Source organism: Mus caroli, unplaced genomic scaffold, assembly GCF_978045245.1.
Source record: "Mus caroli unplaced genomic scaffold, Mus_caroli_1 scaffold_15, whole genome shotgun sequence".
NCBI classification, from domain to species: Eukaryota; Metazoa; Chordata; class Mammalia; order Rodentia; family Muridae; genus Mus; species Mus caroli.
Genome location: NW_028227270.1, coordinates 29119738 through 29141390, shown reverse-complemented (window position 1 = coordinate 29141390; position 21653 = coordinate 29119738). Strand labels below are relative to the sequence as shown.

Below are 21653 nucleotides of genomic sequence, written 5' to 3'. Positions count from 1 at the left end.
AATCTGGATATTTATTTTATCTAAACTTACAAAAAGAATATGAAGACAAAGCAGGCTATTTAAGACATTCTAGACTCAGAATACTAGCCACTCTGATGCCTAGACGAGAAAGTACTTGAGACAGACAAGGGAAGAAAAAAATAGTACTTAAGAAAAATAAGGAATTGCAGGAATCAAGAGGAAATGAAAACGGCCAGAAAGAAATCAGAGGCACCTTAGATTGCTAGAAGATTCCTTCAACCCACAAAGTTTTATCTTAGAATTTTACAGACCTACTCATGTATAGTCATGCACTACATGTGTGCATAATTTATGTTATTTTAACATGAATGTACATGTACTGTACTATAATAATATAAACATCTTTGTATTTTAAAACTAGCTTATAAAATGGTCCAAGAAGCAACACAGCAAGTGGGCATCATGGCAGGAGACTCGTGGAAACCTTATCACAATCTCTTCTACAACCCCAAACCCCAGCCCCACACAAGAGATCATTAGCAACAGAATGCCAGAGAGCTCAAGACAGAAGTCAAACTGGAAGGAGAGAAGTTCAGAAATGAATAAAGGACCCCTGCAGATTTTGTAGTGAGAGGTCAGACACCATGATGGCCAGCTGATAAATTTAAGCTACAGGTATAATAAATCTTTCTGAGAAGTCACAAGGCTCACTATCAGAGGAACCAACCCAGGAAGGTTCCAAGGCCTCCTCTAGGGATCAGGGGTGGGGCTGGAGGTGGCAGGCTCAGGAAGCCTCCCGAGCCATCAGACAGATTTGCATTTCCTATCAGGGCACACTGCTTCTGCGATTATACGGGATAAATGGCACTGCACTGCATGCCACTCTTATTAAAACAGACTTGTGCTAAACCAAGGTCATCAGGGTGTGTGCAAGGTAGCTATGGGTGAGAGCATTACTGGTTATTTGGTGACACTTTCTTTTCCTCCTCTAGGCATCTGGCACACAGATGAAGAAGGATGAGTCCATTAAATAAAGGCCACGTAGTTAAAGCCTTGGTTCCCAACTCCAGTAGATTAAAACATTGAAAAATCCTGCTACAACATGGTGGCTAAAGGATTCTAGGCATTCTCCCCATTATTATCATTGGGGTACCTTATGCACACGCACAGAAAGTGGCCAGCTTAGCTTACTGTTAACTCTGAAGCACTAATGGGGATTTTTAAAAGGAAGACCGAGCTTGTGAGAAGGCATTTGCAATCCTCCTCTTCCCTTGCCCTCCCCACCCCACTTCTCCTCTAGTTCTGTGGATTAGCCAGGGCCTTCCACTGCTAAATCCATGCTCAGCCACCACACCCCACCTCCAAGTTTTTCAGCTTTTGTTTGAGACTAAAGCCACTGAGCATTGCTCTACTTGTTGACATTAAAAAAAAAAAAATCAGTTGTCACCTAGCTAAGGAGCTTCAAGTGTGATATGTGGTAACGTTTAAAACTATGTTATTAATGAGTTATGTAGGTAGGCGTGGTGCGGTAACCCCACCTCCATGGGAGGCAGATACAGGATGATGAGTGGCAGTCAAGCCTGCCTGGGAAACAGTGAATTCAACATCAGCCCAAGCACTCATAAGGACCTTATCTCAAAAGTAAAACTACAGGCCGGGCGTGGTGGCGCACGCCTTTAATCCCAGCACTCGGGAGGCAGAGGCAGGTGGATTTCTGAGTTCGAGGCCAGCCTGGTCTACAAAGTGAGCTCCAGGACAGCCAGAGCTATACAGAGAAACCCTGTCTCGAAAAACCAAAAAAACAAACAAAAGTAAAACTACTAAGATCTGGGGCTGCACGGTAGTGGTAGAGTGCTTGCTTTGTTTGTTTATGGCTCCGAGTTCAGTTCTCAGCACAAAGGCACGCACACACACACACACACACACACACACACACACACACCTACCTTACACAAGGTGGCTCCCTTCTGTGTGAGAGCAGCATCCCCATCTGTAAACAGGAGAGTCACTCCATAAAACCAGACACAGCAATCAGAACCCTCTAATGCCCACGTCTCAAGGCCATGGTTTTATGAACATGGATTACACAGGAATACAGCACAAAGCCCACTGACTTGTCCCTAACCTAAACTCCAGGGCCCTGCTGCTGCAGTGTGGACAAGTCACTGCACTGAATGTGGAATGACTGATCATTTGTGGAAATCGTTACAAGAGGCAAAAGGGTTTAAAGTTATACTATCCATATGAGACCATAAAAGTTAAAATTCTTATACGTGTTGAGTTTATTCAAAAATAAATTATATGTAACTATAAGAAACATGAAAAATTAAGTGCTTTTGATGAATATCAAAAGTAATTTTAAAGCTCCCATGGGAAGCTTATAATAATATGAGAGTTGTTAATTAAAGTTTGACATCTAGATTCAACAATATTCGTATTTTCCATTCAGTTAAAAACTACATTTAAAAATTTGTTTTTTTACAATGACCCAGTTAATGTAAGAAATGCCCTTCCTATAATAACTTGTTGGTGATATAGTTAAACCCAGGCTAACGGAGCATAATTTGTAAAATTCTATTACTATTTTTTAATTTCTGCTTACCTAAAGTCTCCTGCTGATCTCTTCAAAGCTTTCCTGAGGAGACTAGAACTCATCACCCCTTAACCCTGTGTCTGTCAGGCTGTGTGTGCCATTAAGGACCATCATGGCAGTCGATGCTTCTGGAAATCCCAACCAAAGCCCAGAACCTTGTAAAGTTTCTGTCCAGAAAGCCAGACATGGTAACTGTCTGTTATGTGTGGATTGTCTGTTACCTGGGGACTGTCTGTTACATGGGAATGGTTTATTGATAAATGGTTTATTGATACTGTTAGTCTTCCTTAACTTAAAATACATCACTATGTGTGTCTCTGTACTTGAGTTTGGCTGAATACAATCAACAGATCTGATGTTATCTACCGTTCTCTTTGATCTGTTCCCTTTAGTCAACCATGATCTTTCACTATCTTATATCTTAGTCTAAAATAACTTTTTGCAGTAAAATAAGATGTATAAAATAATTGAAAATTTATAACTTTGTGTTAAATCAACAATCACAAGACATATTACTGGATGATGATTCTGAAGTTTTTCAGGTGTTAAAATGTGCTAGAGATTTAGGGAATTCTAGAACACAGGTAAGCACGCTTGTCTGGTTTATGCTCAATTGTAATAAAAATGAAGCATGCATTCTTCAGCTTTCTACATGGAGTCAGTCCACCCTGAGCAGACAGAAGGTCACAGTTATGTGATTAGGAAGACAAAATCGACTGGTATTTTTAGGAGTGGCAGCTGACTAATCTTTCTAATCCCCCTCCCCCCTCCTATCCCATAACCCGGATATAGGTCAACAAAGCTTCATAAAACACAACTGGAGGAGAAAGCAATGATTACTTCTTTGAATCAGTTTCTAAAAATCAAGAATACTTCTAGGAAATTCTGACAGACAATTTTTAATGATATTTGAGTTAGCATGCTACATGCTTCTCAGTTACAGAAAATGATCCAGCCTCTCTCCCTTCAGATCACAGGGCTGGCCATGCTTATGTGAGGGAGACTATGCTCAGTCAGGGCTTAACTATGAAGTCACCAAATGAAACACTGGTTACTTGTGTTACAATGAGATTCCTTTACCTTAAGCACTTTAACAGGGTAGTGATAAAGCACATAACAAAATGTACCATCTTTCTTCTGTGTGGGCAGCGTCTCCACCGCCCTGTTTTAGACCCTCACTCTCATATGGGCTCTGCTCCTAGTGATAGTCACTGCTCAGCCCTCCCAGTCACAGCAACTATATTCTCTTTTCTCACTATGACTTTGCCCATCTCAGTATCTCAGATAAGAGAATTAGAAAGCAATTGCCTGTTGTAGCCTTTATTTAGGAGGTTTTTCAAGATGTTTAAGTATTTTGCATTCTTTCCAATTTATTCCACCTTGCTAAAATATTTCTAGAGTTCTGTCCAGTATGGGCACAGAGCTTCTTATTTTCTGGATAATTTGAACAAAAGGTAAGAAACCTACTCAGTAATAAAATACTCTGTAATTTTTTGTTTGTTTGCTTTGAGGCGGAGTCTCACTATATAGCACTAGGTGTCCTGCAAGTCTTAGGCAGACGAGGCCTGCCCTGAAATTGCAGAGATCCTCCTGTTCCTGCCTCCTGAGTGCTTGGATCAAAGGTGTATGACACCACACTTGGCCCATACTTTAAAAAAAATAAACAGCAAAAACAAAAACACAACGGGGATTGAAAAGAATCTAAATCATACAATCTAAGAAGAGAAAAGGCTGCAATTACTAAAATATGTGAAGGCACCAAATAGTACTTACAGGACATAAACCGTCAAGAGCAACTCCGCTCTTCACCTACCTGTCTACTGACAGTGCCGTTAGGTTGACATAAACACTAACCACCCCAGAGTGGAACGAAATTACAAACACCTACGATACCTAGAGCTGGGTACTGGAGTGCACATCTATAATCCCAGAACTGAGGCAGGAGGATCAGTACTGTAAGGCTTGAGAGAGGCACTGTTGGAAAAAAAAAAAAGAAAAAAGAGAAGACTAGAGCCAAGGCAGGAATGACTCGGTCACTAGAGTGCTCACTGCACAAGCCGGAGAGGAGTTCAGATGCCAGCACCAGGCAGAACCTGAGTCCCAGCAACACCAATCTGGGAGCTCCAGGTTAGATGCTGGGTATGTGAGGAATGGGGGTGGAGGGGATGTCACAGAGGCTGGGTGTGTAAAGAATGGGAGGGGGTCACAGAGGCTGGGTGTGTGAGGAATGGGGGTCACAGAGGCTGAGTGTGTGAGGAATAGGGGTCACAGAGGCTGGGTGTGTAAGGAATGGGGGTGGGGGGATGTCACAGAGGCTGGGTGTGTAAAGAATGGGAGGGGGTCACAGAGGCTGAGTGTGTGAGGAACAGGGGTCACAGAGGCTGGGTGTGTGAGGAATGGGAGTCACAGAGGTTGGGTATGTGAGGAATGGGGGTCACAGAGGCTGGGTGTGTGAGGAATGGGGGTCACAGAGGCTGGGTGTGTGAGGAATGGGAGTCACAGAGGCTGGGTGTTGAGGAATGGGGGTCACAGAGGCAGGGTGTGTGAGGAATGGGGTCACAGAGGTTGGGTATGTGAGGAATGGGGGACACAGAGACTGGGTGTGTAAGGAATGGGGGTCACAGAGGCTGGGTGTGTGAGGAATGGAGGTCACAGAGTCTGGGTGTGTGAGGAATGGGGGACACAGAGGCTAGGTGTGTAAGGAATAGGGTCACAGAGGCTGGGTGTGTGAGGAATGGGGGTCACAGAGGCTGGGTGTGTAAGGAATGGGGGTCACAGAGGCTGGGTGTGTGAGGAATGGGGGTCACAGAGGCTGGGTGTGTAAGAAATGGAGGACACAGAGGCTGGGTGTGTAAGGAATGAAGGACACAGAGGCTGGGTGTGTAAGGAATGGGGGTCACAGAGGCTGGGTGTGTAAGGAATAGGGTCACAGAGGTTGGGTGTGTGAGGAATTGGGGTCACGGAGGCTGGGTATGTAAGAAATGAAGGACACAGAGGCTGGGTGTGTAAGAAATGAAGGACACAGAGGTTGGGTGTGTGAGGAATGGGGGTCACAGAGGCTGGGTGTGTAAGGAATGGAGGACACAGAGGCTGGGTGTGTAAGGAATGGGGGTCACAGAAGCTGGGTGTGTAAGGAATGGGGGTCACAGAGGCTGGGTGTGTGAGGAATGGAGGTCACAGAGTCTGGGTGTGTGAGGAATGGGGGACACAGAGGCTAGGTGTGTAAGGAATAGGGTCACAGAGGCTGGGTGTGTGAGGAATGGGGGTCACAGAGGCTGGGTGTGTAAGGAATGGGGGTCACAGAGGCTGGGTGTGTGAGGAATGGGGGTCACAGAGGCTGGGTGTGTAAGAAATGGAGGACACAGAGGCTGGGTGTGTAAGGAATGGAGGACACAGAGGCTGGGTGTGTAAGGAATGGGGGTCACAGAGGCTGGGTGTGTAAGGAATAGGGTCACAGAGGTTGGGTGTGTGAGGAATGGGGGTCACGGAGGCTGGGTATGTAAGAAATGAAGGACACAGAGGCTGGGTGTGTAAGAAATGAAGGACACAGAGGTTGGGTGTGTGAGGAATGGGGGTCACAGAGGCTGGGTGTGTAAGGAATGGAGGACACAGAGGCTGGGTGTGTAAGGAATGGGGGTCACAGAAGCTGGGTGTGTAAGGAATGGGGGACACAGAGGCTGGGTGTGTAAGGAATGGAGGACACAGAGGCTGGGTGTATAAGGAATGGGGGTCACAGAGGCTGGGTGTGTAAGGAATGGAGGACACAGAGGCTGGGTGTGTAAGGAATGGGGGCCACAGATGCTGGGTGTGTGAGGAATGGGGTCACAGAGGCTGGGTGTGTAAGGAATGGGGGTCACAGAGGCTGGGTGTGGAAAGACTAGGGAAGTATCAGTGAAGAGCATGGGTCATAAACCAGCAATAAGGACTTTCTTTAGCTTCTACTGCACGTCGTTGAATATAAGCTGTTGTTCATTTGAAAAGAACTCAGAGTAAAAATGACACGTTCCCACCACAAACAACACCAAGTACCTGAAGTCACAGCATGCCAATTGTTATCATAGGCTGTACATATTATACCCACTAGCCAGAATATTATTTTGTTCCAAATAACTTTCTATAATTATAAGTTGTCAGTTTACAACCTACAAGTGTGGCCGGGGGTAGCTCATGTCTGCAATCCATGCATTTGAGGTAGTAAGATGGTGAATTTTAGTTCAGCTTAGGCTACATGATAAGACCTTGAAATAAATGAATAAATAACAGATAAAGAGCTGAATATATTTCAACAAATTAGTAATAATAATAACCATTATTGATTATTATTATTATTATTATTATTATTATACCCAAAGATTTCTTAGATTTAATTTTGTTCACTTGTAGTAGCCTTGTACATATGAGGCAAATATGGCACACAAAAGCAAACACATATACACTGCCACAGGACTGATCAAGTATGCTTTCTGATCCTTGCCAAAGGAGTTAAACATGTCCACATAAAATTCCACATGTGGATGTTTACAGGCTTGCTTTTAGCAAATTATTGATAACTATTAAACTTCATGAGTAATTCAGATGACTTTTAGTGTGAAAATGGTAAGCCAATATACACTGTGATAATGCAGATAACAGACTACCATCCACCAGTAAAAAGAAACACATTATCAAGCCCTGGAAGACCTAGAGGAAACATCAATACAATTACCCCAGAGAAGGGAGCCTACAGAGCAAGAGGGCCACATTCCATCTGTACATGATGCTTTTAAGAGTCTACAGATGCAGTCTAAGAGGATCCATGAGTCCCAGCAGTTGGGTGGAGGGAGGATGAATAAGCAGGCACAGAGGATTTTCAGGATGGTGACTCTGTCCAAACCAAAATGAGCCTTCATGCCAAGCATGGGCTCTGGGTGATGACTAGTCAGCAATAAAGCTTCATTCTGTGGACCACTGTGCTAGGTGAGGCTGACAGAGGGCAGCAAGAGCCTCTGGGGAAAAGTCTCTATTCTTTTCTCAAAATTTGACGTGAACTTAAAATTGCTCTCAACTAAATAAAGTCTTAAAAAAACAAAAGAAGGAAACCAGAGTTTTTGAGGGTCCCCTCCATCACACCCATCTGAACAGTACATTGGGGAACTGCAAGCAGGGATCTGTCTCGATATGCTTTGAAACCAAGTCACATCAAACCTTTAGGAAATTTTGACCCAAATGCAGGTATTAAATCCATACTTCCCACCAAAAAATAGAAGTGAGGCATCTCATGTTCACTACATAACTGAACACACCAGAGGCCTTCCCAAGGCAAGGTTCCTGAAGCCACTGAACAAAGAACTTGTTCCTATAGTTAAATGCCATCTTATCATGGGGTCTTTAGTGTGGGTACAACTGAGAAGACACAGGCTCATTTGAGACGCTTTCTTTCTTCCCCTGAAGGATGCACTGTGCATATCCTTCACAGTTTGTGTCCAACAAATATTTGCTGAGTTGAACTAGACAGGATGAATGAATTGGCTGTCTGCTCAAAAGCAAACATTTGACATAACATAAGCCTTGTGGGCCCATTACCCTTTAATTCTATTTCAGGACAAACACACTCATGCCACACTGAATACGACGGGGCCACAGAGGTTCAATGTTTATAGAACAGGGGGGCATGTTGGCAGCACACCATCATATTATTCACTAGGGGCCAGTTATCATAAACCCTCTGCCCACAAACCTTTCACTGGCATCAACAGAAATGATGATGAGAGATGGCAATTGTTTTTCTCAAATGACTTTCTAACCACACTTAATAACTCATAGCTTTTCTCAAACTTAATTACCGAATCTAAGAGGCTGTATAAGGCTGAAACTTGCACTCAGACATCAGGAAGACAAACACAGATCTGATCTCAGTGATGCGCTCAGATGCTAATGATCCTTGGAAACAAGCATCTCACTGATGAGCACATAAATCCCAATATACTGACTTAAATACATCACTTAAAGCCAAATATAGATGCTGGCCACAAACCTACTTTAAAAAAGATCTGCTAATGACTAAGGACATCATTCCTTAGCCATGTGACCTTATAGTAGTCAAGAAAGAAGATCCCAACCATCTGCCTGACTGCAGTTCTCCCTCCATTTACTTCCTATAGCACTCAGCGGTCCCAGCAGACATGCCATTGATAATTACGGAGTATACACATTTAAGCCCAATGTTCCAGATGTCCACTATAACATAAAAACAAGCAGCTTAGCGTCTGGAGCCAAACCTTATGCAAACATCGTATTCAGTTTAGCTATAGTGTATTTCTCAATGGACACAAAAAGGATTTTTGAGTAGCAATGATTTAATTTGAATAACCACTTACTTTTACTGGGAGAACTGCAATGCATACTAAGTAAAGATGACAAAGCATGTGGTGATTCTCCAATGTGGGGCTGTTCTGACATGAACTTTTAAAGTGCCACTGCTTGGGTAGCACCTCAGAGATTCTGGCTAGAAATCTTAAGGACTGGGCTTAGAAAGTAGCCATCTAAACAAGTAGCTACTTAAGAATGACCGTAGAGAAACCCTCCCACATCAGAACAGGAGGGGAAACTAGATCAAACTTGCTTCCATACCTGAGTCTTGAATTTAGAGTCTGCTGTCTAAGCAGGCAAGCTAAAAGGGGATGAAGGAGGAAGCAGCCACTTGATTATAACACAAGACCTGGCAGGCATCCGAGGGATCCTGGACAGGGCACTCTTTGAATCTTTTTGTAAATAAGCACAATGTGTACATGGGGGAGGGGAATAATCTCCCTGGCATCACAAACAATAAAAATCTAGCAGATGGTACTTCATATAAAGGAAATTAAAACAATAGAAATGAACATGTCCCTACAAGCAAAGTTAAGCACATACGTATTCTAATTTTACATTAAATGTGAGGACAAACTTCACATGCTGCTGCTCCTACACTGGTATGGCTGCCTTGGAGAACTTGAAAGATGCATGTTCCTTACAATCCAGCAATTCTACCCCTCAATACAGATGAGCTGGGGAAATTCACTTATGTACAGTACATGATGTGTAAGTCAGTGCCACACACACTTAGAAGCTGCTTTTGCTCAAAAGCATTCATTCTTTACTTGGGCCCACAATGTAACGGAGAGCAGGATGAAACCCTGGCATCTCTGCCTTCATTCTGTATCTAAGCAACTGAAACTCCCTGCCAACTAACAGGCGCCTCCAGGAAGCTACCTACCACAGGAATGACATGACACAGAGGCTGAGGCTTAGAGCAGGGACAATCATCACTTGCAAACCAGATTGGCAAAATCAAGTCGCCATAACGGACCAGACCACACTTCGACCACGACCACTTCATTATGCAAACCTCTCTTGAGCTTCAACCCCTTTTTTGTTTAAACCTAAAGTTCAACTCAGTACTTAGAGGATGGGCATGGGGGTCCACACCCTGTATCTTCCCCGTCTGCCTTTCACTGCTGAATTGGGATGGCTGAGCCAAGCCACTGTGTTTTCTGGAGCCAGAGCTTATGCCCCAGCACTTAAGTAACAAAGGTACCAACATTGTTTACATTTGTAAAACACTGAAATCATGCTAAATACTCACCAAGGAATGTGTGCACATGCATAAAACATAAGCAAAGGCCTAGAAATATATATATCCATGCAGATGGATTTATAAATATAACGAGTGGAGAAACCCACTCAGAAGACTAACACGGGGCTTGCTGGTCAGTCAGCGTAGCTTACCAAACACCAGGCCCCACTGAAGACCCCATCTCAAAGAAATGAGATGAATATTCCTGACTCATGAACAACATCTGAAGTTGACCTTTGGCTTCCATATGTATATGAATGCAGGTGCAACCATCCATCGATCCATCCATCCATCCATCCATCCATCCATCCATCCATCAATCCATCCATCAATCCATCCCTCTTCCCTCACCCCATTTCTCTTCCCTCTCCCCTCTAGTCTGTAGTATTGATTCAGCAAACAGATTATGATACCCTCCCCCCTCTTTCAACAGGTAGCCAGACTCTCCACCCAGATGTGCACAGTACTGTTACCTCTGACAACTCATATTATCTCATCAAGTCCTGACTGACTTTGGGCTCTCCTGGAGGGCCTGCCTTCAGTTCCTTACCTCACTGTGTCTAATGCTGATGCTGGCACATGCCATTCAGTCTGAAGGGGCCCTTCCTTCCTTCCTTCCTTTGACTAATGAACACACTCTTCAGAAAGGCCCTCAAAAGTCAAAAGATTCTTTCAAGGTGCAGACTTTAAGGCACTGCAGTATCTGCTCAAGTTCGTTAATACTGGCGATAGTACATTCTGGTTTGATCCACAAGTGTTTAACCATGAAGCTGGACAGTAACAAACATGCTACACAGAGAACTTGGCTATTACATAGCGTTATGCTTATATATTCAGTATTTACTCAAACATATCACACAAGAAATACAGACTATTCAAGAACTGATAAACTGCTAGATATGAAATGGGTAAACTACAAATTCTTTTTAGTAAAACCAGCATACTCTACTCACACTGCTAAGAAAGCATGAAATTAAATTTACAAACTGAAATTAGTAAGCCCTGGCCAGTTATATGCAATGTTTAAGAGCAGAAATAAATTTGAATTAACGGATCTTGTTTGGTACTTCTATCTCAAAAGTGGGGAGGGAGCAGGTTTCAGCTCTTCCCACACTGGAAGGCACACCGGAACTTTTCTCTGTTTAAATATTGATTTCCATTTCTTCACAGTCTTTCAGCTAAGTTTAAGAGGAGATATTGATTCCCTTCTTAAGATTTTATTTAAAGGACTCATTTAAAAGATTTGGGGGGTAAAAAAAGTTCTTCAGGGAAATGACTCCCTGGGTGTCTTCCTTATCAACATATGCGGTGACAAATGACTTCTCCTGAACCTTGAGAGGTGAATGTAAACCATTCATCCAAACATGTACACAAAAGGAGAGTTATGTTCAAAGAGAAGGAGCACTCACCTTGTGAAAATGCCATCCACAATCCCGATTGTGGCTTCCTCTGCAGGAACGTAGGAGCCAATCTGAGCCATGATGGTAACCAGGGCAACCTGTTTTATGTAGGAGCTCTTCCCACCCATGTTTGGTCCGGTGATTATCATGACTCTCTCAGAGTCCTGCTGTAAACAAACAAACAAACAAGAAACGGAATTGCACTTACTGAACCAGAAAGGTATTCGAATGGTTGGTTTATATTTTGGGAGTGCAGACTGGGATAGGGGTTAACTATATAACCCAGGCTGGCCTTCGGCTTACTAGGTAGACCAGGCTGGCCTCATATTTTAATCTTCTGCCTCCATCTGCCAAAAACTGGAATCATAAGAATCCACTACCATGCTTGGCTCATGTTTTGTTTTGATGTCCTTGTGGTATTTACAATTCATCCTACAAACAGGACTTCATGAGGCAAAGCATTACTTTGTGGCATATTTACATGTGTTATTGAATTAATCCATTTTCCATTCCTATAACAAAGTAGCTGGGGCTGGGTAATTGTTTAAAGAAAGACTCATTAAGGCCAAAGTTCTAGATATTCAACAGCATGGTATTGACTTTTTCTCAGGTCTGGTAAAGGTTGCACAGTGGATGACATCAGAAGAGTGGGAATGTGTACAAGAGGAATTCATTTTGCTGACAGGAAGTGAGGGCTGAGGACAGGCCAGTATGCTCCTTTTGTAAAGGACATTCTTATGAGAAATAACCCATTCGAGAAGACCTAATCCTTTCTGAGGGTAGCACCCCCGATGACTTATCTTCCAGTTGGCTCCATCTCATTTTAGGGGGGATGATAAAAAAGATACACAGATGGTTGTCAAGACTATGAAGAAATACCTGATTACATTACAGAAAATGACACTACTTCACACACATATGCACACACACACACGCACACACACACAAGAAACATCAAACAAGACAGAGAAGGAAGAAAGCCTTCCATGGTTGTCAATGTCAAATTCTGCCAAAGATGATAGAAGAGCTGGAATTTTTATTCTGGAAGAAAAACACTGCATACCATTTTGAAAAACTTCAGTAATATCTGCTAAAGCTGAAAATAGACATAGCCAAGCAATCCTCCTCCCATGTACACACGCTAAATGGAAATGAGGATGACACACAACAAAAGACACAGAGAAGCCTGTTGGCAGCGCTCCTTGCCTCTCAGGCCAGTCCTGAGCTGGGGTACATGTTCACCCATCCTGGAGCAGGTTAAACAGAGAAAGCATCAAGTAGGAATGTGTGCAGCTGTAGGAGAAGGCCAACCAGGCAACAGACACCTGGGAGCCATTACAGATGAGCCACAAAGACATCGCTGTCCTTAAATGATGGCAGGGAAATGGTTAGCTGTATGAAAATAAGCATGGTCCCAAGTCTCAGGAAACGGAGTCTGGGTGGATGAAAGAACCGTGAAAAGCAAGCCCGCTACTTTTAGAAGAAAATGTAGGAGGAAGGTGGAGAGTGTGTTCCTTAGTGGAAACATAAAACACATCTGCCCAGGTCAGACCTAATTGTGTGGTGTGTACCAAAACCAAAGTAAGAGACCGCTCACAACTGCCTTCAACTGGAAACTGCGCAAATGTTTATCAAAAGATAAAGTATGATACAGCAGCTCAGAGACAGCTATGGCAAGGGAGAAGACAAAGATATAAATTATCAGAGGGAAGTTGTTAAATCACCAAACAAAACATGAAAAAGCAGTCGTCTTATATAACTCCTACCTCTCAACAGCGCAGAAGTAATGGGGGACAGGCAAAGGATATAAATAGCCTATTTGTAGCAAAGGAAAACACAGATCTAAAAGCATATTAGCAGGAAGGTGTAATCAGAAGCATTAGATGAGGGAGATCTACAAGCTATTCCTAACATTTTTCTGAAAGACTAGCTGATAAATAGCAAAGCAAAATGAAATCTGTATGTTGCAGAGACACCTGTATTCCTGTGTTTATTGTAGCAAGATTCATAACATCCAAGAAATGGCAACAGCGCATCAATGTCAGAGGGCCTATCAACAGACAAAAAGGCAAAGGAAATGCAATACCTACATACAATGGAATATTATTCAGTCATAAAATAGGTGGTAAATTCTGTTATTTGTGGCCAAATAAATAAAACTAAGGACCACTATACTAAGTTAAATAAGCTAGGCACATGATCTAGTTCATATATAAAATGTAATACTCTTGAAATCATTCAGGAGGGTATGGAAGCAGAAGCTGGAGAAGCAGGGGATAATGGAGTGGGGGAGGTTATGAGCGGGCTCTAAACTGTAGCTTAGAGGCTTGGTGCTGCTGCACAGCAGGGTGTGCACCACAGAAACGGATGTGTCCTATGTGTTTCAAGAAGCTAAAAAGATGTAGAATGCACTTGCTGTGTGAAGTATCTGTTCTTCTAAATTCTAACATCTATTTCCAGTATTTAATTGTGTGCACCCGGGAACATTTTGATACTTGCAAAGTCAAAAATAGCAAGGAGGGCTGAAGTGTGTGGAAGCTTATTTCCAACCAGCTTGTACCTGGCTTTCCTGACCATCATGCTCATTTCCCGATCCTAACAACCAGTGAGAGACTGCAGTGTGCTGTTTTGATTTGAGGCTGTAGCCTTCCATCTTGAGATGCAGCTAAAGGGGCAATGGATACAGCTGGAGGACAGACAGATAGTGCTTTGCTTTAATGTCTGATATGAGTGTGATGAACAGCGTTTCAAAATGAAAACTCCACTCCATGGAGACAGTAGGTGGATTCCTAAGGGCCTTCCAACCCAAGGTTCCAGGAAACGAGCATTCAAGGTTAGCTATCTAACATCTCTGGCACAGTGCTCCCAAGTACCTATGTAGAAGACTAACAAAAAATAGGCTGTGTGCTCATATACATACTAACATCAAGATCACATCAATGAGCTCCCTCAGAACCGGATTCAATGCATCTGTGAACTAGCAGTTTACAGGGGAGCAATTCTTTAACATACTTGAAAATTTTTAACTCCTCAAATCATTCTCACTAAGGCATGATCCTAAGTGTGGTGGTTTGAATACGCTTGGTCCAGGGAATGGCAGTATAAGGAGGTGTGGTCTTGTTGGAGTGGGTGTGGCCTTGTTGGAGGAAGTGTGTCTCTGTGGGAATGGGCATAGGAAGCTTCCTCCTAGCTGCCTGAGGATGACGGTCTTCTCCCATTTGCCTTTGGAACGAGACAAGAACTCTCATCTCCAGGGCCATGCCTGCCTGGATGCTGCCATGCTTCCTACCATGATGATAATGGAATGAACCTCAGAACCAGCCAGCCCCAATTAAATGTTATCATTTGTAAGAGTTGCCTTGGTCATGGTGTTTCTTCACAGTAGTGGAAACCTTAACTAGGACACTAAGTGAATAAGGGATGATTTATGCATGTATAAGTTAAACTAGCTGTTAAACTTTAAAACAATTGTTAAATTGCTATTGACCAGGCCTGAACAAGGTCTCTTTTACCATCCTGGACCTTCACAAATTCTCCTTGGATATACTAGGGTTGCCAGGTCAAATAGAGGACATTAATAAAATCTGTATTTCTGATAAATAGCAAATAACATTTTGGCATAAAAAAAAACCAACTCAAACACAAACATGTTTATTCTAAAAAGAATTGTTCATCTGAAATTCAAATTTATCTGCTATACTTTCACTTGCTAAATCTGGTAACCTACTTCTAGGATATCACAAGGTCCAGTAAGCCAGTGGATATTGGCTAGACCCCAGTCTAAAGCCACAGCATGAGTTCTGGCTGACCGATGACTGTAAGAGTCGGCCCTATCCCAAACTCCAACATGTGGAACCACCTATGGCCCTCCTGGAGGGCTGGCCTGTGTGCCCCTGTGCTTACTTCTTGCCACAGGTAGGTAGCACAAGACTCCCACAGGGCTCCCTAGGTGGAATTAGAGCGGGTCATCCAGGTAGTAACCAGTGTGTCTTGGTGCCATGAACCTCCCAAAGCCACAGTGGCTGTTACTGCTTCTAACAGACACAGCCTCCACAGCACTGGGCACCGAAACAGTGGTCTGGCATATGCACCAGCTGAACCTGGCTGTGCCACTGGAGAGATGGGATGCACAGAGTACTTGGGAGGCAGGCTTTCTCCCCATTTGTATTTAAAAAATTACTGAAAGCTGCCTTCCATTGTCTAACCATCAGCTTATTTTTAATTACTTAACTAAAATCCCAAAGCCCTAGTCTACAGCCCTCATCTAATACAGGATGCCATTCTAGATGCAGAGTCTCTGCCATCATTCAGGTAAGGAGCCTGACATCCAGGCCTGGATTAGTAGAACAACGTTTGATCCACAAGTGCAAAGTCCTGGGTTTGATCAACTGCCGGTAAAAGAGAGAAGGAAACCAAGAGCTGAGATGATATTTACAACGGATCTGAGGAGAGGCCACACAGTATCAACCCACAGAACTATGCTGCTATCTGCCTTACCTGCAGGGTTAGATTTATTAATACAATAAGTGGTTTTAAGAGAAACTATTTCCTCTTTGAGGACTGTCCACTTGGGGAGGAAAAGGGAAGGGGAATCCAAATCATTTCCCAGGTGCCCCCTTTGCAGCTTTTCAGGAGGCTAAAGCACTGCGGCATAATCATTTATAACAGCATGTTAGAAACATTTTTTTTTTTTTTTTTTTTAGGGACAGCTAGGGTCCATTCATACTGTTTAATATGATACAATACCATGACTAAAAAATTGTCCAATGATTTTTTTGAAAAATGTAGGAATTACCTGTGTCATTAAATTTAAAATACAGGCTATAAAGTATGAGACAGTCACAGCTATGTTTTAGAAAGATAAATAAAGCCTGCGGTGGTGGCATACCTGAGTGGTCTACAGAGCAAGTTCTGGGGCAGAAAGGGTGACACAGAGAAACCCTGACTCGAAAAACCAAAACAAATAAATAAATAAATAGGACAAAAAAAAATTAAAAGGTAAATAAGAGGCCAAAATGTGCAAAACATTTCCATTCCACCATGTTAGGTCCTGCAAAAAGAAGTTCATCCATAAAATGGGAAATACATAAATGAGGATACCACTGTCTAATAGGATGCAAAGCCTTATCTACAGGAATCTGACATACACTAGGGGAATTCATCATTTCTTGTGGGAGCACTTTCCGTTGATATCTTTGATTCAGCCCTCTATTACTTACATAAGGTATCAAAAAAACCAAAAGGTTTTCTATCATTGGGATGAATAGGAATGGCAAAATAAATAAATAAATAAATAAATAAATAAGTAAATACAAAAGGCCCTGCAAATCACTTACAATTACAGGCCAACACCTGTAACAACACCTCAAACTATTTTTTAAAAGAATAAATATGAATCAAGCATGGGCTCCTGTGCCAGCAAAAGTGGTTTCTGCAAGAGAGTTTGCACAGGCTGATATGTTTTGTAGGCCTCAGTTTTTTTCCCCTTAAAGACAGGTAAACTAAATGCTCTCAACCTAAATTCAGTCATAGGACATAGACAACTGTACCAGAGCAGAGGTTCTATACTGTATCCAAAGATTCACCTGCACACACCCAGAAGAGCGAGGCTGGGCAAGCCACTGGCACCAGCTGTGTGGGTAGAGAGGCAGTTACTATGGAAGAGAATGTTCCAGAACACCTCTATATTTGAGGAGCAAGCTCAGACAAAAATTAGCTTTTCAGCTCACTAAACTCAACTGCTTTCAAGTGACCAACGGCATATTCTTTTTTTTTTAAATAGAAATATTTTTTAAGATTTATTTATTTTATGTATATGAGTGTTTTGCTTACATGCATATATGCTTACCACGTATGTATATGCCTTGTGCCTGTGGAGGTCAGAACAGAGTATTAGATTCTCTACAACTGGATGGCTATGAGCCATCAGGTGAGTTCTGGGAACTGAATCTAGGTCTTCCGAAAGAGCAGGAAGTGTTCTTAATAGCTGAGTCATCTCTCCAGACCCAAATGGCATTTTTCTAATCAACCCTAAAGGACCTCCAATAAGAGGCAGTATAAACACCAGCAGGAGACACAGCAGTGATGAGTCACCAGGCTCTGACACATCACTACTTCCTGTGTCCACCTCTGTTGCGGCTCTGTAGGCAGCTGTCAAGGCTCTCGGCAAGCCTTTCCGGTGTTCCTTTACCACAGTCCACTCTCTGTATGACAGACAAAGTGACAGTCTTAACAACTAAGACAGAACTTGTTTTTCACAAAAAGCTGTCACTTCCACAGACTCTCAGAGCACTGAAAATGTGTCCAAGTGTCACAGTCAAGGCTGACCTGCCTTTCTTTTCCTTCCCCTCCCCCTCCTTTTATCTTCCTTTCTCTATGCCACCCTGCACTCTCTTAGCTTATACATAACAAACATTTATTTCCCCATTCTGGATGCAGAGAAGCCCAGGATCTGTGTATGTGCACATAGCCAACTTCTGGCTGGGTGCTCACAAGGCTAAGGGGTACATGAACCCTCTCGGGCCCTTTCTTAAGGGCACTATCCTACACAGGAGGATCCTCTCTTACAATCTAACCAACTCCAGTGACTGGAAACAGTCCTTACCACCGTCAACTCGGTGCTCAGGATTTCTAAGAGTGACTCTGGAGGGGACACAAAGACTCCGATGGCGGAGTGCATCTTCTCAGAAACCTGAGCTAACCTTGGCACCTGCTTTGGCCCACTGCTCCTTGCACAGATGACTGGCTCTTTTCAGAACCTGCCCTAGACACAGCGCAGATGCAGCAGGCATTCTTGGTCTCTTTGGCCTGCTTTCTTATTTAGTCCACATTTCTACAAGGTTCCTCTGGTGCCAGAAAGCTTATTTTTGCTCTTCAGTGACCAGCCAGGAGGTTGGCTGTAAGATTACTCCTGCCTCAAAGCCTTTCCACAGGTCTGGGCAGGACAGACGTCCCTTAACCAGGGTTACACTTTCATTTCCTCTCTGAAATGGCTTTTCCTTGACCACTTGTTATTACCATCTCACTGCTAGAAAATTCCCATGGTAGATGTTTCATAGTCAAATGTGTTACCAAGGGTAACACATTTGTGGTACAAAGGTAGATATTACAAATATTTATCACATTTACATTTTAAAAGCAATGTCTGTACTACTTATAAAAATAGGGAAGATATAAGTCCTTTCCCCATTCCGAGATGTCAGAGTAAGGAAGGTGAGTACCAAGAACTGCACACACCCATCTAACGTGCTCATCTGCCTTCTGGTTAGGATTGGTATCTGAGATATCACACATCATAGGCTTCCAGATACATCCATTATATACCTTAAATCTGTCCAGAAGAGCAGAAGGCCGAGGGAGCACTCCCTAAGAGAATAGTCAGTAGCCACTGTTAGCATGAGCAAACAACTTAACAGAATAGAAAGAAGCCAAGCTTGATGAGAACTCTGTCTGTACCCACGGAAGCTGACTGAAGGGAATGGGAGTGTACAAGACTGGACACTCAGCATGAGATCAGGCCCTGAGAAAGTCCCAAGAAACTGCAGAGAGATGAAGGAATAGATGAAAGAATGAACAGAGGCAAACACAAGATGTAAGTACCATCCTAGGAGGCCTGAGCTATTGGTGGACAGAGTGCTACCTATCATGGTGGATGATAGAGGCCACTGGAAACCAAGGCTGAGTTTCACCCACACTTGCACAGAGATGGGGAGACTAAGATTCCTTTGCAGGAGAGGCACCTCTCACAAGAGTCTGGCTTCAGCATGAATGGCATGCTGAGTTCAGAATTCAAGACTCATACTGTAGACTAGAACCTGAAATACCCAAGTACTCACAACATTAAGTGCTATATTCTCTGGGAAAGATGAATGATCAACGGCATAAGAGAGTCACAAAGGGCTGGGAGACAGCTTAGTTAGTAAGTGCTGTGTAAGCTGGGGAACCTGAGCTTGGATTCCTACCACTCACATATAAAGCCAGGCAAAGTGGAACAGATACCAGAGACAGGAGAATCCCTGGGTCTTGCTGGCTAGCCAGCCAAGTTCAATCAGCAAGCTCCAGATTCATCGAGAGAGCCTGTCTAACAAGATAAGGTAAAGAATGATTGAGAAAGCCACCCAATGTCAACGCTCTGCCTTCCAGACCACCCACATACACACAAGTACATATGTATCTAATATGAATGTATACACACACACACACACAAGTTCATAGGCATCTTCTCATTTAGTTCTTAGGACAGTTTGTTTCATGGGGAGGGGGGTCTTACTATATAGCCTGTCCTGGCCTCAATTTTGCAGTTCTCCTGCCTCCATCTCCTGATACAAATATGACAGGTACATACATGGTCCCTTTGTTCCCATGTTACAGGTGAAGAAGTACAAAGCCTTGGGAAGCCAAGAAGCTTGCCCAGTAGTGCAGAGCTACTAGCAGCAAACTGCTGATAGATACCTTGCAAGGGACTTCTGCTCAATGGCAAGGAGGTACAGACACTGTAAAATCAGGGGAGAGGTTTCAGCCTGGGGTCCTTGACTCTGCCACGGGGTACAAAAGAAGACAGGAAGTCACAGTAGCTCAAAATCAACAGTAGAAAAGAATTCAAAATTGTCACATGTTCATTTCTAAGCACTAGGAAAGAGCTAATTCTCTGTAAACCATGGTTCTGTCCTTGACAGGCACAGATACTAAAATCCATCTTTAAAGAATGTGGTAGAACTATTTTTATAGTAGCTGAGGGCCAGCAGGAAAAATGTCAGTTTTAAAGTGCTTTATTCCCTGAAAATGTCAATCAATGGCAAGCTACAGACAAAGCCTTCCTCTGCACAAGCTCAGTCAATCTCTGCACATTTAAGGACAGATGAATACGGAACAGAGAGGGGGCAGTGAGGAGGGACAGTGAGGCTCACCCCTGAGATGCCAGGGCAGTGGTCTAACCCTGCCTGATCCTTGCCTCCTACCCATCTCCCAATCAGTAGGGCAGGAGAAGCAAGGCTGGCTTCCCGCTCTTTACTTACAGATAAGAAAACCAAGGCTAGGTGATGGGTGGTCCATCTCAGGAGACAGTAAAATAATGGTAGAACTGAATTTGAATTTTTATTTGCTATCACCACTCAGACCCTCTATGCCTACATAAGAAATGTGGTATGTGGGAGGAAGTTTAGGATGGAAGGACATACTACCATGGACAACTTGTTTCTGGGTAAAGTAGTAGTGAAGGCTCTGTGAAGTAGGAAATAACATTTTGGGTCCTGAAGAATGAACAAGAGTTAAATTGATGGCCATGAATTAGAGACAGGAAGAAAAGGCAACCTCAGGGCAGACACCAGCACAGGTGATTATTGTAAGAAAAGGAAATCAGCACCAGTTAGAGAGATGGCTGTGTGGCTAAGAGGTTTGCAGTTCTTTCAGAGGACCTGAGCTCACTTGCTGGCACCCACATCAGGTGGTGCACAACTACCTACAACTCTGCTCCAGAGGGTCTGATGTCCTCTTTTGTCCCCTGGGAGCACCCATACACAGAGCTGCACTCACACAGAAACACATGCATATGTATGGAGGTTAATAAATACATCTTTTTCAAGTCGGTATCAAACAACTGCCTTCTCAGAGTTTCAGAAACAGGAGAGGAGATACAAGATACAAGCCCTATAATACAAAGTAAGTACCATTCATACTTCCCTGGAGCTAAGAGATGGCCCAGGTTAGATGTCCCTTCAGCTCTTCAGAGTTCCCAGCACCCATGTCAGGCATCCCAACCATTCCAGCTCCAGTGGAGCTGGTGAGCATTTTGGCCTCCATAAGCACTTACACCCATGTGCACATACTCACACACTGACACATGTGCACACATATAATTAAAAATGCATCTCTAAACTTCCTCCTTCACTTTCATCCTTCAGTTCATTTATCTAATTATCACACTATATAACACACACACACACACACACACACACACACACACCAGTGATCCTATTTGTATAATCTAGCCAGGAAATGAAGTCAAGCTTAAAACTCAGATATTTTAGGTTAGGCATTATCATTGTACTTGGTAATTAGGGATAAAGTCAATGACTACAGTTGATTCAACTAATGTTACATTTAATTT

At 43.2% G+C, this 21653-nt stretch overlaps 1 protein-coding gene across 2 annotated transcripts in view; it reads right to left on the bottom strand.

The window, feature by feature from the left end:
- Positions 1-21653, bottom strand: part of Msh3 (mutS homolog 3) — a 149134-nt gene that overhangs the window by 12999 nt on the left and 114482 nt on the right. The window contains exon 20 of one of the 2 annotated variants that reach the window (XM_021180634.3): positions 11558-11712. In XM_021180634.3, the coding sequence (XP_021036293.1) occupies positions 11558-11712 (155 nt within the window). Of the gene's footprint in view, positions 1-11557; positions 11716-21653 lie in introns of both variants that reach the window. The other variant, XM_021180633.3, reaches the window with a different exon arrangement.